Raw genomic sequence first — 17,628 nt, 5'->3', positions numbered from 1 at the left:
GTAGTGAGACAGAGATACTCAGCAGGACCAGAAAATATGTGCCTGAGCAAACATTGGCGGCGCCATATCACGTAGGCTCTCATTATCCTAATGAGACTACTAGATTCGGGCGGCAGAATCACTTGTACTGTGGGGAGCTGAGTCTGAACCCACTACAGGTGACACCTGTTGGCCTAATCCGGGTTTTGTTCCGACTAACCAGCAGTGCCTCAGCTCTACCCAAGAGCAGGGATGATTGGCCAACAGAGCGCATGACACAAATGACTCCTCAAGGAAATCATGGTCACTCAGATGTCATCCGGTTCTATCAGTTACATTAGTCTCATATATGCAAGGACAATCAGAGGCAGAGCATAGTTCAGTAAGGTTTTATTGAAGTAACTGCATCTTAGGTAATACAGCGTGTATTGCAATAACTAGGACGATGAAGTATAACAGGATTAAAATTGTGACAAGCAGAGTGAAACATAAAAATAATGCTATCATATTGTCAATAAGATCGTTAGAAATAGTTCCTACCTAGGTTATGTTAGAGCACAGCATGTTAAGCTCTAATTCTGCCCTTCAGGTTCCCCTGGGAAGACATCATCCCTCATACCTGAGCAAGAGGCCTGTAGTCTACATAGGCAGCTGCAGCAAAGCGCTCAGCAATCAGCATACAGTCGTGGTCATCTGGCTGGAATCTCCCTCTAATGTACATGGGTCAAAGTAGTGTTTTAGAATAAAACAGCTGATGTTCTAAGAAAGGATCCCCAAGTAAGAGTGTGTATGTTTCTGTGAACATTAGAGACAAAGCGTACCACTTTTTGCTGCCAACCTATCTTACTGCACCCTTGAGAAAAGCACAGAGTGAAAGAAATGTCTTGTTTAAGAACGCAGTGCTGGCCTAGGCAAAGAACAGCTAGATAGAGAAAATAAAACAAGACCGCAAATGTGGCTATTGTTAAAATAATAAAAACAAAGCTGAATAAAATATATCTAGGTTAAAGTGCACAGCGGCAGGCCTAGTTTGCTAAAATAATGTGTCTTAAACTATAGCTAAAATGGCTACACAACAGCAGTACTCTTAGAAAGAGGAACAAACAAGGATAAATAAATATATTTTTCCTTGTTGTGCCTCCCCTGGGAAGGTATAGCATTTTGATGCATTCCCAGGTTTACTAGTGTTGGTAAATCCGGGAAGGCACCAACATCCATAGTGTGATGCGTGCAAACATCCACATTCCACCCATGGAATGCCTCATTGGGGCAGAGTAACACAAGTCAGTGAATTGATTTGCCGTGTGTTACTCCAGATTTATCAAGCACTCAGGGCCAAGCAAGGTGACTTGATAAGTCTGACTTTGGTTCTGCCTCACCCTTGCACCTCCTTGCGTCGTGCAAGGGTGATGCAAAACCATTGTGAATATTCACCTAAATGTCCATTTATTCAACTAGTTGTTCCCTGTCCTGAGACCAAACACTCACCAGCACCTAGTCATCATAGGTGAGTTTAGTTAGTCTTTCTGGATGCTGCAATCTGCTCTGGATGGAGTGGTTTGCATTGTCAGTACCAATATTTGTAGGCCAGCTTAGCCCCTTACAGGACCTGGGGGTGGCACCCAGGCATTTGGAGCTCCCCAGGTCTCTAGACTGGGGAACCCCACAGCCAGTGCTCAGCTCCTGGCTCGTGCCGCTCCAAGACACAGGCATGGGGGCAAACGTGTGCCCAGAGGCCCGGCCAACAGGAATCTCATGGGGCCTGCAGTCCACCCACCTGTGTTGTATGGTCAGCTGCGCTTAGGTCAGGCATCTCTGTCCAGGCCAATTCTCACCCAAACAGGCCGTACCACTTCCGGTCTTGTGCCCCTGTCCTTATCCAACCATACCACACCTCGAAGCAGACAAGTGTAGGACATAGAAAATGGGGACTGCGAGAGCTCCTTTAATGCACCGTGTCCACCAACAACTAGCATGCGTATGGCAGTAACATATGCCTCTGTTCCTCTCTCCTAGTCTCTTGAGCAGCGAATCCTATGTCTGGCAATTCACTCAATTTCAAATAAATACTTACATAAAATGACAAACACAATTTTTATTTGAGGCAAATGTATTCTATGCTTTTATTTATCATTACACCAATCAGGTTAATTAAAAAAGTTTCTACAGTACTCTTAGTTGGATCATCCAATTAGAAGAATCTTGCACTGTCTTTAGTGTCCTTATCATTAGCCTTTTGCAGAAAGTCAATCCATTAATTTCTGGGAAACCAGACATATTGCTTATTTAAGTAGACTGCAACACCCTATGCTGCATGGTAGTATTTTAGTGCAAAGGCAAATAAAAAATATAAAAATATTGACATCTGAAGTAAAAATGGGTTTAGAGGTGGGTGTCGGCAATAGGTATTCGTCGGAGTTCTACAATCTGTGAGGGAGGCATGCCCCCGCCATCCTGACTTCCATGGCAGGATTCACTGTCGCTGATATTCAGTGCCGACCCTGAAAAACGAATACACAGAAAAAGCAGATTAAATATCTGTGGATTTATGCACCAAAACACACCCTTTTCCAGTGTGAACGTTCCTGGTTAAGGAAAACAATGTTGTACTAGTGGATTAGACTGTAGCATAGGCGAGTCACTTTTCATGCGCATCTCACCACCCTTTAGATCTCAGCAAACACATCTGATTGATTGTTGCATTTGTATAGTTTTGATTTCTCTGGACAGGAATCTGTCCATACATATCAATGATTCATGGAGAAATACACCAAATGTAACTAGAAATAATGACACAGATTCCATACCCATTGCTCCCTTACTTACTTATAATGACTTGAATAAAATACCAACCTAGCAGTCTAATGGGGCCTCATTATAAGTCCTGATATGGGAGAATTTCACAGAGATACCTCACTTGCTATAACTTGCTATGAGAAGGCACATTTTTAGGGTGAAATACAACCAAAGGCATGTAGAAACTGGGGCAGAAATTACTGCAGAAATATAGACTCTCCTACAATTTTACTCCCCAAAAAAAACGTATTCAGCAATATTTTTGTCTTTCCAAAGTTCTGAAAGCGAATTGTGCTGTAATGCCGGGAGGGTGTGAGGGTGTGGGGAGGGGGGAGCAGAGGGGAAGAATGCCATGCAGAAAACTGCCCAACACGTAATGGGCCCATTGAAATTTTGAACAAATTATTTCTATTCCAGGAACAAGCATTTGTTATTCAAACAATACTCCGGGCACTCATAAATTGGTAGATGTTTTTTCGTTGTTTATAATGTGTATGTTAGAAATGGGGTCTCTAGTTCGCAGTGGTTTGTACCCTGTCCAAGTAGGGACAATCACTCTAGTCAGGGTAAGAGAGTCACACACCTAAGATAACCCCTGCTCTTCTCATTGGTAGCTTGGCACAAGCAGTCAGGCTTATCTCAGAGGCAATGTGTAAATTATGTGTACATACACTCACAGTAACACAGGGAAAGCACCACAAAAGGACTATTTATCTAAATCAAACAAGACCAAAACAACAAAAATCAACCATACACAAGAAAATATATCACTTTTTAAAGTTAAAAGCGTCTTGATCCATAAAAGTCAATGGTTAAATAGTTTTAGCACAAAGTAGCTGGTAAGCCGAAAAAATAAAGCTGCAAGGGAAGTGGTGCATCAGAAAAGCAAGCAATGCGTTGATTCCTTATTCACAAGTGAGGCTGTGCTTTGATTCCACAGGAGAATGTTGCGCTCATTTCCAGACACGCAGCCTTGGGTCCGTGTGGTGATGATGAAGATTTAACGCCTCGGGACCATGCGTGGAAAATCCAGATGCACAGCAACAATGGATCCACTCTGAAGCAGGTGATACATTGATTTTGCAGTCGTGAGACACTACATTGATTTTTCAGCCATGGTGTATGTGCTGCACTGAATTTATTGTTGCAACGGCTCCGGTGCATGGATTTTCACTCAGGTTACCAGCTTTCACTTCCAAAGTCCCAGGGATGGGATTTGGCACCACTTGGCAAGTCAGGACTCTCAGCAGAAGAGCCCAGACACTGGCAGATGAAGTCTTTGATGTCCCTGAGACTTCTTAACAGGAGGTTAGTTCAAGACCTTGGAGAACCTTGGAAAGCAGGATGTAGAAAGCAAAGTCCAGCATTTTTGCTCCCAGTCCGAAGCTGCAGCAGCAGGCTAGCACAGCAAAGCAACAGGCACAGTGGCAGGACCTCCTCAAGCATCCAGCTCTTCTCCTTAGCAGAGTGTCCTCAATCCAGGAGTATCCTAAAATTATGGGATCAGAAGTCCACTACTTATACTCATGTCTGCCTTTGAAGTAGTCAAACTTCAAAGGGAAGTCATTGTAGTTCACAAGACCCTGCATCTCCCTGTCCTGGCTCCACACACACCCTAGGGTGTTGGAGACAGCTTTGTGTGAGGACAGGCACAGCCCTATTCAGCTGCAGGTGTCAGCTCCTCCCACCACTCTAGCCCAGGAAGATCCATCAGGATATGCAGGACACACCCAAGCTCCCTTTTTGAGACTATCTAGAGTAAATTCACAAACAGTCTAACTGTTACTCTTGCCCAGGTGTGTATTCTGCAGCCAGGCAGAGGCACAGAATGGTTAAGCAAGAAAATGCCCACATTCTAAAAGTGGCATTTTCAAACTTACAATCTGAAAATCAACTTCACTAAAGAGATGTTTTTTTTTTTTAATTGTGAATAAGTAGACCCCAAACTCAAGATCTCTATCAGTTACCAATGGGAAACTGCACTTGAAAGATATTTCAAGGCAATCCCCGTGTTACCCTGTGGGAGAGATAGGCCTTGGACTAGTAAAAACTGAATTTAGCAGTATTTCACTATCAGGATATTTAAATACACAGTACCCTGGCCATGGGGCTGCCTTGGGCCTAGCTTAGGGATGGCTTACATGTAGTAAAAGGGAAGGTTTGGGCCTGGCAAGTGGGTACACTTGCCAGGTCGAGCTGGCAGTACAAAATTGCACACACAGACACTGCAGTGGCAGGTCTGAGATATGCTTACAGGTGGGTGGCACAATCAGTGCTGTAGGTCCACAAGTATCATTTGATTCACAGGCCCTGTGCACACACAGTGCACTTTACTAGGGACTAGTGCATAGATAAAATGTGCCTATCATGGAGTAATCATTCACCAATACGATTTAGACAGAAAGCACTTGCACTTTAGCTCTGGTCAGCAGTGGCAAAGTGCCCAGCGTCCTAAAGCCAACAGAAACAGATCAGAAAAAAAGAGGAGGAAGAGGGTGAAAGATTTGGGGCCAACCCTGCAAAAATGGCCATTTGCAACAGTGTGCATTACCTCTTTCACAATAAAACCTCTTCAGTCATGCTTGCCCAAGCCAACTCGAGTTTTTTTTATGCTGCATGTGTAGCAGCAGACTTTCTCAGGGCTAGAACATATAGTAAATAGTCTGACTTTGCACAAATATTCTCTCTAGGCATGATTAGATACCATCACCTCAGTGACATCAAAGAATAGTAATTCAAAAGGAGAGACTCTGAAAACCAGTGGTGGTACAGTATAAATGTCCTCATTTGCTGCACACACGGTAATAGAATCACCCATGTGCAATCAGGAATTTACACTCCATTGTGTATGTTAGTAATATGTCCACCTCTATCGTCTGCTACAATTACATACCCAAAGGTCATCATCTCAATTCTCCAATCCATGTAAAACTATCTGTCAAAGTAACTTCTACCTGTAATCCAGATAGGTATATGTTATGGACAACACAGGAGGGATGCTCCCATAAACGTTAGTAGGCAGCACTTGTCATATCATACCTACTTTTCCATAATAACCTGTGAAGTCTGACCTTCTCGTATTTCCGTATATCTATTTAAACCAACAAATTCAACCAATATAGTCAGCTAAGTGCTTCAGTAATCAGCATAAAGTGTCAATGGTAAATCTTCAAAGTCCAGTTCATCATCTCTCTATCGTAAAAATTTATGGCATGGTGTGGCATCAACAATAATAACAATAATAAAATAGGAGCGCTGCTCAAGTATTTGAAATTATTGAGATTAGTAACACATGCTACAAATCTCCCAACATCAGCTCCAATTACCTGTTTCATCACATGTTTCAGTTTATTAGTAATGGGTGCTACAAATATCCCAACGTCAGCTCCAATAACTTGTTTCTTCAACCATTGCTGTGTCATATAGTAACTCCTAATCATGCTATTATATATCGCACATATGATGTAATAGATGTAAGTGGTTCTGTGCTCTATCTCCTCCCTTACAACCATTACAATCTCCCTCGTAACAGACAAAAATACCATCTAGCCAAATGATCCTATCTTGGAGAGTACTCCTGTCCAGCACGATGTCTGACCCAAAGTTAGCGTGGTTCTTCAGCCCCAACTTGGAATTGCTATTTATCAGTAGAGCCACGTCTAGTGCAGTGACATCAAAATCAGACTCTGTAACATAACCTCATAGTCATAACTATCATCAAAGTAGAACTGACTGATAATAGCGGCAGTGCCATCTTAAGCACGTTCATAAAGCATGTTTTATAAATAATATGTTTGGCTAGCCTGACCTTAGTTCTAAACAAATGTGAATTCTCATGTACTGGAACTTATCCTTACAAGTTGTAATACATCAGTACAGAGTGGTACTGCCATTACCAATCATTGTAAAGTCCACTGTCATACCACAAGTGAATAGAACCACAGGGGGAAAAGTAAAGAAATGGAAAAAGAAAAGTGTGTAAAAAAAACTCACTACAGGTCCTACAGCTCGGTTAAGTTCTTAGCCAACCATTACCAGCCTATACTGTACTGACTTGTAGCACTACAATATAAGTATGATTTGTCCCATAATTTACATACATTTTTAAACTATCTCGAAATTTTGTCAAATGCTCACTAATAACTGACAAAAAGATACAAGCTGTTCTCTATGATCTTCCAACACATTCATATCAGTTGTCCACCATATATTAAGTCAACAGTGTATCAATCCAACATATTCTAGTTACTCATACTCCTTGCCTGGCTTATAACACTATAACGACATTATAATTATTACCTTGTCAATTAATATGGCGTCTAACCATGGCAACAATATTCTATCTAGATATTCTCATGGTTGATTTATGGAGTGCTAAATAACAATGTGTGCACATGGAGATGAGAGATATCCCTTTGTTCAGCATATACAGACATGCAACAAACAGGACTCCCACAAGAACTTCCACTATCATGGTCTTGAAGCTGTTCAACTACATAAAAGAGGTGGTAATCAAGATGTACAATCACGACGCTGTGAAGTATTATGCATATTGAGGCTTAAGGCTGTGGATCAGGGCCTGAATGCTGATTATGAATTGCATTATTTTTGGAGCGAGTGAGTTAGAAGGTAAAAGTATTTAACAACAGTTATATTTAAAATGAATTTATATTGTTGACTAGCCCACAGTCTATATTATCCACCCAATATTGTATGTAACATGAGCACTAACATCACACATTGGCACAGTATGCCTGCCCCCCTCCCCTTGGGGGGCAGATAAGGGCAATAGCCCCTGATTTACCCCGGGGGCAGAAAGCTTAATAGGCACCAGAGACTATTAAGGGTGGGGCTGCCAAGAATGGGCATGACAATGCCGCCACCCCCCTAAATGGGCACAGTCTTTCTGCCCCACCTGCTGATTGAAGCATCTCATTCCGATGGCAAGTAAAAATGAGATTTGACTCTTTTCGGTGTTAATTTTGCATACAGGCAAGCAGACCTTGGCTAACTCCTAATATCGTCCAACTTGCAATGGTGAGTGTCTGTACTTTTTGGGCTTGGGTTTCGATCACAGAAATGTAGGGAAAATGGGTGATTTCAGGGAATGTTTGAGGTTTGCAGGGCATTCGGGTAGGAAAACATAATGGGATCTATGCAAGTCACACTGTCCTGGATTCCCATAGGTGTCTAGTTTTCAAAGATGTACAGGTTGGCTAGGTTTCCCTGGGTGCCAGCTGAGGTAGGGTCCAAAATCTAGAGCTACCCACATCGGAAAAAGACGGTCCTTTTTCAGTGGAAAAATGTGCTGCGTACATGTTGTGTTTTGGGCAGTTTTCCGTTGCAGGCACTAGGTCTATCCACACAAGTAAGGTACCATTTTGATGGAGAGACTTGGGGAATGCTGGATGGAAGGATGTTTGTGCCTCCCCACAGTTTCTGGAACTTTCCATCACAGAAATGTGAGGAAAATGTGTTTTTTCTTCACCATTTGCAGTGTGCCAGGGAGTCTGGATAAAAAAACCTGGATACCCCTACGTGTCTAGTTTTAAAAAATGTATAGGTTTGCTAGATTTACCTAGGTGTCAGCTGAACTAGAGCCCAAAATCCACAGCTAGGCATTTTTTTTAAAAAACAAGTCAGTTTTAAGTTGGAAAATGTGATGTGTTCATTTTGGGTTTTGGGGTGTTTCCTGTCATTGGCACTAGACCTACCGACACAAGTGAGGCACCATTTTTATTGGGAGACTTGGGAGAATGCTTGGTAGAACTTGTAGCTCCTCTCAAGTTGCAGAACTTTGCATCATCTAAATGTGAGGAAAATGTGTTTTCTAGACACATTTTGAGGTTTGCAAAGGACTCTGGGTGACAGAACCTGGTGACCCCATCCTGGATTCCCCTAGGTGTCCAGTTTACAAAAATGTACAGGTTTGCTAGGTTTCCCTGGATGCCGGTTGAGCTACAGCCCAAAATCCACAGCAAGGCACTTTGCAAAAAAACACATCAGTTTGCAGTTGAAAAATGTGATGTGTCCACATTGTGTTTTGGGGATAACGGAATAGCAGAACAAGTGTTATTACCATTTGTCTTTCTCTGCTTTGCCCCTTCTAAATGTAAGACAGTGTGTACGACTTTTTGAGAAATGCCCTCTAATTCACATGCAAATATTAGTACCCACACATTCAGAGATGTACAAATAACCACTGCTTCTAACCTCCATATTCTGTACCCTCTTCAGAAATACATAGGTTTCCTTGATACCTAATTTTCACTTTTGATATTTTACCAAATTAATTGCTGTGTGAATTGCTGTGAAAACCCATTGCCAAGTGCAGCTCAGTTACTGGCTCTGGATAGCTTGGATTTTTGGACAACCTACTAACCCTATATATTCTTGCAACCAGAAGGGTCTAGTGGATGTAACGGTAAATTACTTTGAAAAATTTGCCAAAGTTACAAATGAAAATGTAGACAGAAGTTGCTGTTTTTTTCAACTCAATTTCAATCTTTTTTTCATTTTCAAGATTACACGAATTTGGCATGAATAGGTTATGTGGACAAAAAGTTAAGGGGCTTAAGTGTGAACTACCCTAAATATCCAAAAAAAAGATTAGCGCAGGCGGGGGGAAAGGCTTAGAATCAAAGGGCTTCAGTCCCAATATCCATTATTTTTTATGGGAGAGTATTGCAGTACCAGTGGTTGGACATATGTGGTGCTGGTCTTAATCTAGTTCTGAGCTTGAGTATTTTACTACTGTTTTAGGTCCCTTTTGGATAAATTAATTCTAGAAGTAGTGTTTCTGAATTGCAACAGGCTTACATTTTTGTGAGTGGGTGCATGTACCTCCGTAAACCCCTCCCTAACTCTTCCTTACTGCTCCCTAAACCCCACCCATTTAGCTGTAAGTATGCCCTTTTTTCAGCCACTCCCCAGGTTCCTCCCATATTTACTACTAAGTAATAAACTTAGATGGTTGAGGATCTTCCCATAGATCAGGTAGGAGTGATGGAGGTTTAGATTTACACTACTAGGTACTACTCGAGAACTACTAAATATACAAAAAAATGCAGTTTGAGAATAGGCCCATTTGACTGCTGTTACGAAGAAAGCAGAGAATGGCATTGCAGCACCATGTAATTTCCATACAAGACAAGTAAGCATGAAGGTAAGGTTTTTTTTATGGTTTACCTGTATACGTCAACTCTCAAGTTTAAGCACCACAAAATCTGACTTGAATGGGAAGACACAATTATATCATAATCTACCAATTTAAGAGCCAAATCCCTACACAATAAACCACACAGTTCCTTGCCATTACCAGCAGTTCTTTGTAATAAATAACACAGTGATGTATCTATGCTGTGCAGCATCTCAACAGGTTTTACATAGTAACATAGATGCATTGCAAGGTTTACCTACACTGAGCTGGAATACTCTTACCGGATTTTAGAAGCAATTAGAATCTATCAAGGATACCATACCTGTATATTTTCCGGCATTACGATTCGCTTTATTATGTCTTGACGTATTGTTTCCGATAGAGAATGTCTTCAGGTCAGCCCCTTGTGGATGACTGGGTGATTTTGTTCTCTATCCCACTTTCCTGCCTGGGATTTAAAAGCTTTCTTCACTACTTATGTGTATGTCCCACTCAGAAGCATTTCAGTTTGACAGTTTTCTGACTGGTTCTCTCCTATTCTTCCACTGATAACCTTGCTTGCATTCAGGGAACTATTTTTTTCAGTAAGAACTCATGGAAATGCATGTGTTTCGTGGCTCTCTCTACCCCATGTGCTACTTCACCCTTTCACTTTCCCTTAACCCTTGCTCTCTGTATAACTATCCCACCCCCTCCTAGCTCATCTATTGCTTCCCACGCCTCTCTTCACCCAGCACCCTGTTTTTATTAATCACCTCCTCACCTCGCCCACTTGCTCCACAGCTGTTTACCCACCCCTCGCCTCTTGGGGTCCTTTGTATGATAATTTGTTTATGTTTTTATTAACATTTGGCCACAAGCTTTGCTATTGACAGACATCCATCTTTAAATAGGATTTTGCCCATTTTAACATAAAACACCTATGAGTATGCATGTGCAGACACTCAGTAGCCACCCATGAATGGGTCTGTATTATTTTAATAAACCCACTGATAGGTTAAAAATGGATACCTTCTGTTAGATCTATCAGGCTTATGGTGGTTTTCTCCCAAACATTTTTGCCTGCTTGCCTCTGCTTTTTCTGGAATTTTGCTTCTGTTGGCCTTAGGACCTAGTTCCATTGGCATATACCTAATTGGCATATTTAATGTATTTGTAAGTCCAGTAAAGAGTGGTATATATCATATACCCAGACCCTATAAATGAAATGCTATCAGCGGGTCTGCAACACTTATTGTGCCACCCACTTAAGTAGTATCTTAAAACATGTCCCAGGCCTGCCACTGCAGCCTGAATGCAGTGTCCCACTGACATGTGTACTTGGTATTTAAAACCCCTTGCCAAGCCTTAAACGCCCCTTCTATTCCATATTAGTCACCTTTAAGGTAGGCCCTACGTGGCCCATAAAGGAAGGTGCTGTGTAATCTAAAGATAGGACATGTACTTTTAAGTTTTAAATGTCCTGGTAGTGCAAAACTCCCAAATTCGTTTTGCACTACTGTGAGGCCTACACCCCATAAGATAACACTGAGGATTCCTTACTATATTTAATAAACAGTAATTCCTAAATGAGAGGAGGTAGATATCTCATGTTTGATACCTATAAACGTGTTATGATAAACCCTCTTTAATGATAAAGTTGAATGTATCATTACAAGTTTCAAAATTCTAATTTTAGAAAGTTGTCATTTTCCTGCCCTTAGCCCTCCGTGCCTCCAGCCTGTCTTAGGTCACGTAACTAGGTGTAACTGAAAATTAGGACTTTGTGCATTCACCTCAGGCAGTCACACAATAGTGGGATTAGCAGAGCCTCAATGGCCCATCAACTGGCAGCCCCACTTGCACCTGACTAGGATGTGCCCTGTCTCCTCTCAATAGGCTTAACAACCCTATACTGTCAGTGCAGCCAGCTTGGAGCCAGGGCAGGTGAGGCAAGAAACTCCCAGAACTTCAAAGAACCTTTCCAGACACTTCCCTCACCTTCTAGGAGCAGGGCACTAGCATTTAAAAATAAGACTCTGAGACCCACTCTTCAGTTTCCTACTGGACATCCAGAAGGACTCTCAGAGCACTGCCTGCTGCTTTGACCTGCTGTGCACTCTGCCAGACTGCTGCTGTACCTGGAAGTACTGCTTTGCTGCCTGGAGTCTGCTTCAAACCCTCAGAGACTAGCCCAACTGCGGAGCTCTGTATCTTCACCTGCACCAGGAGTGACTCCAAGGGCTAGTTTGCTGGCCTCCTGTTGAGACCCACAGGGACATAACAGGTTCCCCATATCTTGAATCCGCACCTAGACTCAGCCTGAGTGAGTCCTGAACCCCTAAGAGGTTTCCATCCACTCCTGGACCCTTGTTTGTGGTACTAAAGGTGCCCAGGTGGCCATATTTCAAAACTGAAGACCATTTTTTTGGGACAAAAAGTGCTCCGAGAACCAGAAGGGAACCAGTACCAACCTGCCCGTCTACATGCCTGAAGTTAATCGCCGGTTGCATTGACTTTCTCCCACTGCATTCTTCTCTGCAGTAGCAAATCTCTTTCAGCGGTCCTTTGCCAAAGGGGTATCTGCCCTCGAGGAAGTGTCCTTCTGCTTCATCCTGCTGGAGGTGTCCATCTGGAGGACTAAGTCTGAAGGTAAAAATTCTTCAACGCAGCTTTGCTCCAAGGCTATTCGATGATACACTCCCTCCTCAGGCACTTCAGCAGCCTTACCCTACTGAAATTCTACCTTCTCAGGCACGGTTTCTCCAAAGATTTTTTAAGTTCAAAGGTAAGTGCTGACTGGGCCAAAACCACTTTGTGTATCTGAACAGTGCTCCATCGTGGTTGGCCTTAACTTTTGACTTTGCCCTAGGCTAGCGTGACCCGATGTCCGTGGTTGGCGCTTTTTACTTTTAAGCACTAGTTTGACCCTTAAACTTTAAAAATTCATAACTCTGGTTATACGGATTGGAATTTTGTCATTGTGGTGTCAAATAATTTATTTAACTTTACTCCATTTTTTTTAACTTGGCTTGGAATGTTTCCTGTGTTGTGTTTTTACTTTATTACTGTTTGTGTCTTCAATAAATACTTTACATATTACCTCTAAGGTAAGCCTGACTGCTCTTTGTGCCAAGCTACCCAGGTTTAAGCGCTGGTTAATTTACTGAGTTTTAGTGGTTCACCCTGCAACGGATTGTGGCTGCTGCTTGACCAGAGATCACACCCCAGTTAATCAACAACCCTATTTCTCACACCTGCCCATAGTGCAGCAGTTCCAGAAAACAACCCTGAGGCTTAGATGGCTTTGTTGCCTAACTCACTTTCCTGTGCTGGATTTGATGGCTTCCCTTCCTATTTTATGGTTTGTTCTGCCCAGAAGCATTTTGTTTCACAGTGTTGTGACTGAATGATGTATCCTTCCACTTCTGACATCAGACCTTGCTGTGCATTTCATGCAAGGGACTATTTTCTTTAGGTCTCTTACTACTCTTTATCCTTCCCCATGCCCCCCTCATCCCCTTACACCTGACTCAGGATCCTCTTGCACCTTATGCTGCCTTTGTTTTACTTTTCATGTGTAGCAAAAAAAGGGAATAAACATATTATGGTTAAGACATCAATTGAAGTACAATTATTACTTTCTGTAAAGGGGTGTGACAGTATTACGTTCCACTTGAACCACAAGTTACAGTAATAGACCACTGCACTAAACTAACAATGTGTTCAACACTCTGTATCTCTGTATCATTGCTTTTGTTTGCTTAGTGTGTACTGATCCTCTTTACACACACTATAACATCCCTGTTGCCACATTTGTGGAGTCCAACACTCCAGTTTGAAGTTTGCTCTTTCTGGTGGAGATTCTATCCAACTGCAAATTTCTCACATTATGAGTACTTTACCAGGTGACTGGATCCTGTATCTTTTAATAGTACCTCTGAGTGCCGTCAGGTAGTGCAGTGTGGCTCTGGACTGATGACATTTGTGCCAGAAATGACAGGCAGAGTTTATATAGGCACCACTCCTGCACACTGGGATCAGTTGCTTTCGAGGCTGCCCATGCCCCCAGTTGCACAACCCCAGCATCCAACTGACTTTGACTAGTGTGCAGATTTCTAAACTTGGTGTCTTTTTAAATGGACAGAGCCCAAGTCACAGAACGGGGAGGATGGAAAGATTTGTGAAGAATTTGAGGTTAGGTAGAATTTCTTCCTGAGAGGGCATTATCGAAAGTAAGTAACTTATTTTTCTGATAGAGACTGCACATTACTCACCTTTTAATAAATAACAAAGCAATACCTATTGAAAGGTGAGTCTGGAAATTGTCCAAAACAAAAAGTCTTGTAGGACCAAGCAGCAAAATGTCCCTCTCAGCGGAAATGGCTGTCCAGACAGTAGTACTTTGTGAACATCTTGATGTAGTGCACAATGCATTGAGAAAAGTCCTTTTCTACATGGCTTTGCCCTTCTTTGCTCCTGGTAACTTTGCAAAGATCTCATTATCCTCCTGTGTTCTCTGGTTCAATCAACGTAAAAGCTCGGTGCTCTTTTGAGATCCAGGCAATGGAGTTGCTCCTCCTCATTAGAGGGGTGAGATGGAGAATACAATACTGGTACGGTGATAGTTTGAATGGTGTGACTACTTTCAGCTATGCAGCAGTATATTGTACTGATATTGTGCATTCTTGCTGGTGGTGGAAAGACTGGGCCATGGTTCTCTCCATAAGCGGAAGATATTTTATGCCACCTTCAAGTGTAACTGCCACTCGTGATCTACCAGGCATCAACAGCTAAGCTCATCCATCCAGACGTTCAAAGATCCCTCCAGATAGTTCACCACCAGGAAGATTCCTTGATTTTTTTCTTAAAGATATTTTTATTCGATTTTCTACTTTATTCAAGTAAAGCTACAAATAGCAACATACAGACAGTTTAATCGGTGGAAAGGAAAATAGGCAACACATTATTATGCAATAAGTTCAACCTGTATGTGGATGATTTTCCCTGCATGTTCCCCAGTTATGTAAGTACTACACAGCCTCGTCATATAGATGAGTGTGTCTCTAGAATGTGGCTGTTCACCGACTGAGTAATTAAATGTAGTATGTAAGTAGGGATTATTCAATTGGGGTGGCGAGAATGGCCTGGTGCGGTACGGACTTTGAGAGCAGCTTACTGTGCTGGACAGCCACTGCACAGGGAACTAGAGAGCACACTGAGTTCCACTTATGGTATGTAGTGAGAGCTGCTTTGGGAAATCAGCTACAAGAGCTTTTTGGGAAGGTGAGGAGAAGGGTGAACTCTGGCGTTAGGAGTAAAAAGGAAAAAACTTTAGGCAAGTGTAGCTAGGCTTTGGGGCCTCTGGATTGTATGAAACACCTAGTGACAGTGGCTACAGTGGGGAAAATGGAGGGGGGCGAGGAGAAAAGGGAGAAAGGGAGAAAGGTGGGGGGTCACCTTCAAGATGGAAACGCCTCTGTGGGGGCTACCAAGGGGAGTCCTTATTTGTTCAAGGAATTGAGAGGTGATGTGTGAGTGAATGCCAGGAAAGTTGTAACGCCTTCATCAATTTGTCCAAACGTTTAGCCTCTCACCAAGGTGGGGGGGCTCTACATCGAGTCACTGGCTGATATGGCGTTTTAGTCGGTTGGGGTACATTGACTGAAATTACCCGCTGTCAGGGTCTTATATTGTAGTAACATCACATCCCAAGCTGCTGCAATCGAGCGCCTTTAAATACAGCGAGCATCCACCCAGTGCAGTGCTGAGCTCTCGGCATCTCCCCAACAGGACACTGCTGAATTCTACTGGGCCTGCAAAGGAGGGTGTGGGGCCTTCCAGTGAAAAGTGAGAAAACGTTTAGCCAATAAGAGGGCCAGGTTAGCAAATCAGGCTCTCACTTTGTGTTGTTTTCACTGCGGGAATAGTGCTAGAGCTGTGGCTTCCCATGTTTTGAGTGTGGTAAGTCTATGATTGTGGCCAGGGTGGTATATATCTTGTCCTAAACGCGGGTCAATGCGGAGCAGGACCAGAGCATGTGTTGAAGGTCAACTGTGGGGTCAGAGCATCTCAGGCAGGTGAGGTGTGCCTTTGGGAATATTCTGTTCAGGCTGGCAGGGGTAAGGTAGGCCAGACGAAAAAGGATATATTGAATATTTTTTAAGCGCATTATAAGATACTATTGTGGAGATTTCAATGCCCTTGACCATTCAGAATCATGAAATGGCCTTCAGATGTCTTCCTCCCAGCACTACAAAAACAAAGAGTCAGAAGGAGGTTGTGGGGCTGGGGCTGTCCTCCTTATAGCCTATATAACATTACAAGAGAGGCCCAGCTCAAAGACCTACCACAGGATGGATAAGAAAAGGGATTTTCCTGTTAGAAAAACCCTCACCCACCAGGGTTACCCCTGGGTGGCATGCTTCATCATTGGATTTCTTCCCGTTCCGCTATGAAGTGGGCGTAATACGACTTATGGGATACGTGGAAGCACTGATGCAGTCTTGTCAGTGTGAATCACAGGAAGGATAGGAGTGGTGAGCTCTTTCTTAGGTGAGTTAAAAATACCTGTCTCCTAGTAATTCCAATGATTTAATTGATCTCTTGGAGGCGGTATGATTAAAAAGGGGCTGCGGACGTGAGGGATGTAATGTCCCTGACTTCCTAGTCTACATGTTTCAGAACTTTACCCCTAGGCTCCTCTTCAGGACCAAGGTGGACTCCCTGGTGCCACTCCTTGTTTGACTACCTCTAATCATAGCATAAATCATACATGCTCTGTGATATAATGCAATTCACCTTACTAATGTGGTGTAATATGATGATACCTATTGTTAATGGTGTCCGTCATTGATACTCAGTAGTATTTGGATTCTCATATCCTAGCTCCTTCGGGTGGGTGTGCTTGTAGTCACACTTTCCTCAAAGCGACATTACAGCTCTGTACCTAATGCTCACCTCCCCGGGGTCCTCCCAGCACTGTCAAGGGTGTGGCAGGGGTGTCTCGATGTGTGTTCTGATAGCTTTGTAGAGCCAAGTGATGAGATGCCGCCTGTGTCCCCTGAGATATAGTGCATGTATGACTTTGTGCTTAGGCGGTTCTTCTACAAGGAATACTCATTGGGAGTGCATCAAGACTAGTAAGCATCCGTATGTGAGGAATTGTCTGGGGGTGGCATAATTCTGGTTGAGCTGGTCAAATGTCAAAAGCGGCCATCCCACAAGAGGTTCCCTAGGGTGTGTTACCTAAGGCCCTGCCATTCTATAAGCTGGTCTACTGTGAATGGGTCCTGTGCACTGAGGAGGCCTTGTAGTGGAATGTTGGGGGAGTAGGGAATGGTCTTGTTTGTTAGACAAAATATTCAAATTAAACATTTTCATGCCAGCCAACCAATTAGCGACCAGGTGCGATGCAGTTTAATAGTGGGATAGAGGAGCTGTGGCAGTAGATGTGTGGGGAGCAGGCCATAATCACTGGTGTTTCAAATGTATTTTCGCCTGCCAGCCAACGAGCCACCCACTGAAGTTGGGCCACTAAGTAAGAAGATTCAAAAGAGGTGGCCACCAGACCCACCTGACTGGCAACTGTAGTTTGTGAAGGGCACCCTGCCTTCTACCATTGCTCCAAAGTAGTTCCCCCATCAAGCAGTCTAGGTCATGGACGAAGTGGCACAGGGGAAGGACTGGCAAGTTAACTAAAAAATATAGCAATC

General features: G+C 43.0%; 1 protein-coding gene across 1 annotated transcript in view; it reads right to left on the bottom strand.

The window, feature by feature from the left end:
- Positions 1–354: 354 nt before the first annotated feature.
- The window catches only part of ADGRV1 (adhesion G protein-coupled receptor V1), a 2,003,619-nt gene continuing 1,986,345 nt past the window's right edge, over positions 355–17,628 (bottom strand). Inside the window, exon 90 of the mRNA XM_069225272.1 lies at positions 355–2,480. Within this exon, the coding sequence (XP_069081373.1) occupies positions 2,362–2,480 (119 nt within the window). The 3' untranslated portion in view covers positions 355–2,361. The remainder of the gene's footprint in view (positions 2,481–17,628) is intronic.

This window comes from Pleurodeles waltl, chromosome 1_1, assembly GCF_031143425.1.
Source record: "Pleurodeles waltl isolate 20211129_DDA chromosome 1_1, aPleWal1.hap1.20221129, whole genome shotgun sequence".
Classification (NCBI taxonomy): domain Eukaryota; kingdom Metazoa; phylum Chordata; class Amphibia; order Caudata; family Salamandridae; genus Pleurodeles; species Pleurodeles waltl.
The sequence above is the reverse complement of the archived record's forward strand: the minus strand, read 5'-3'. Positions and strand labels throughout refer to the sequence as shown.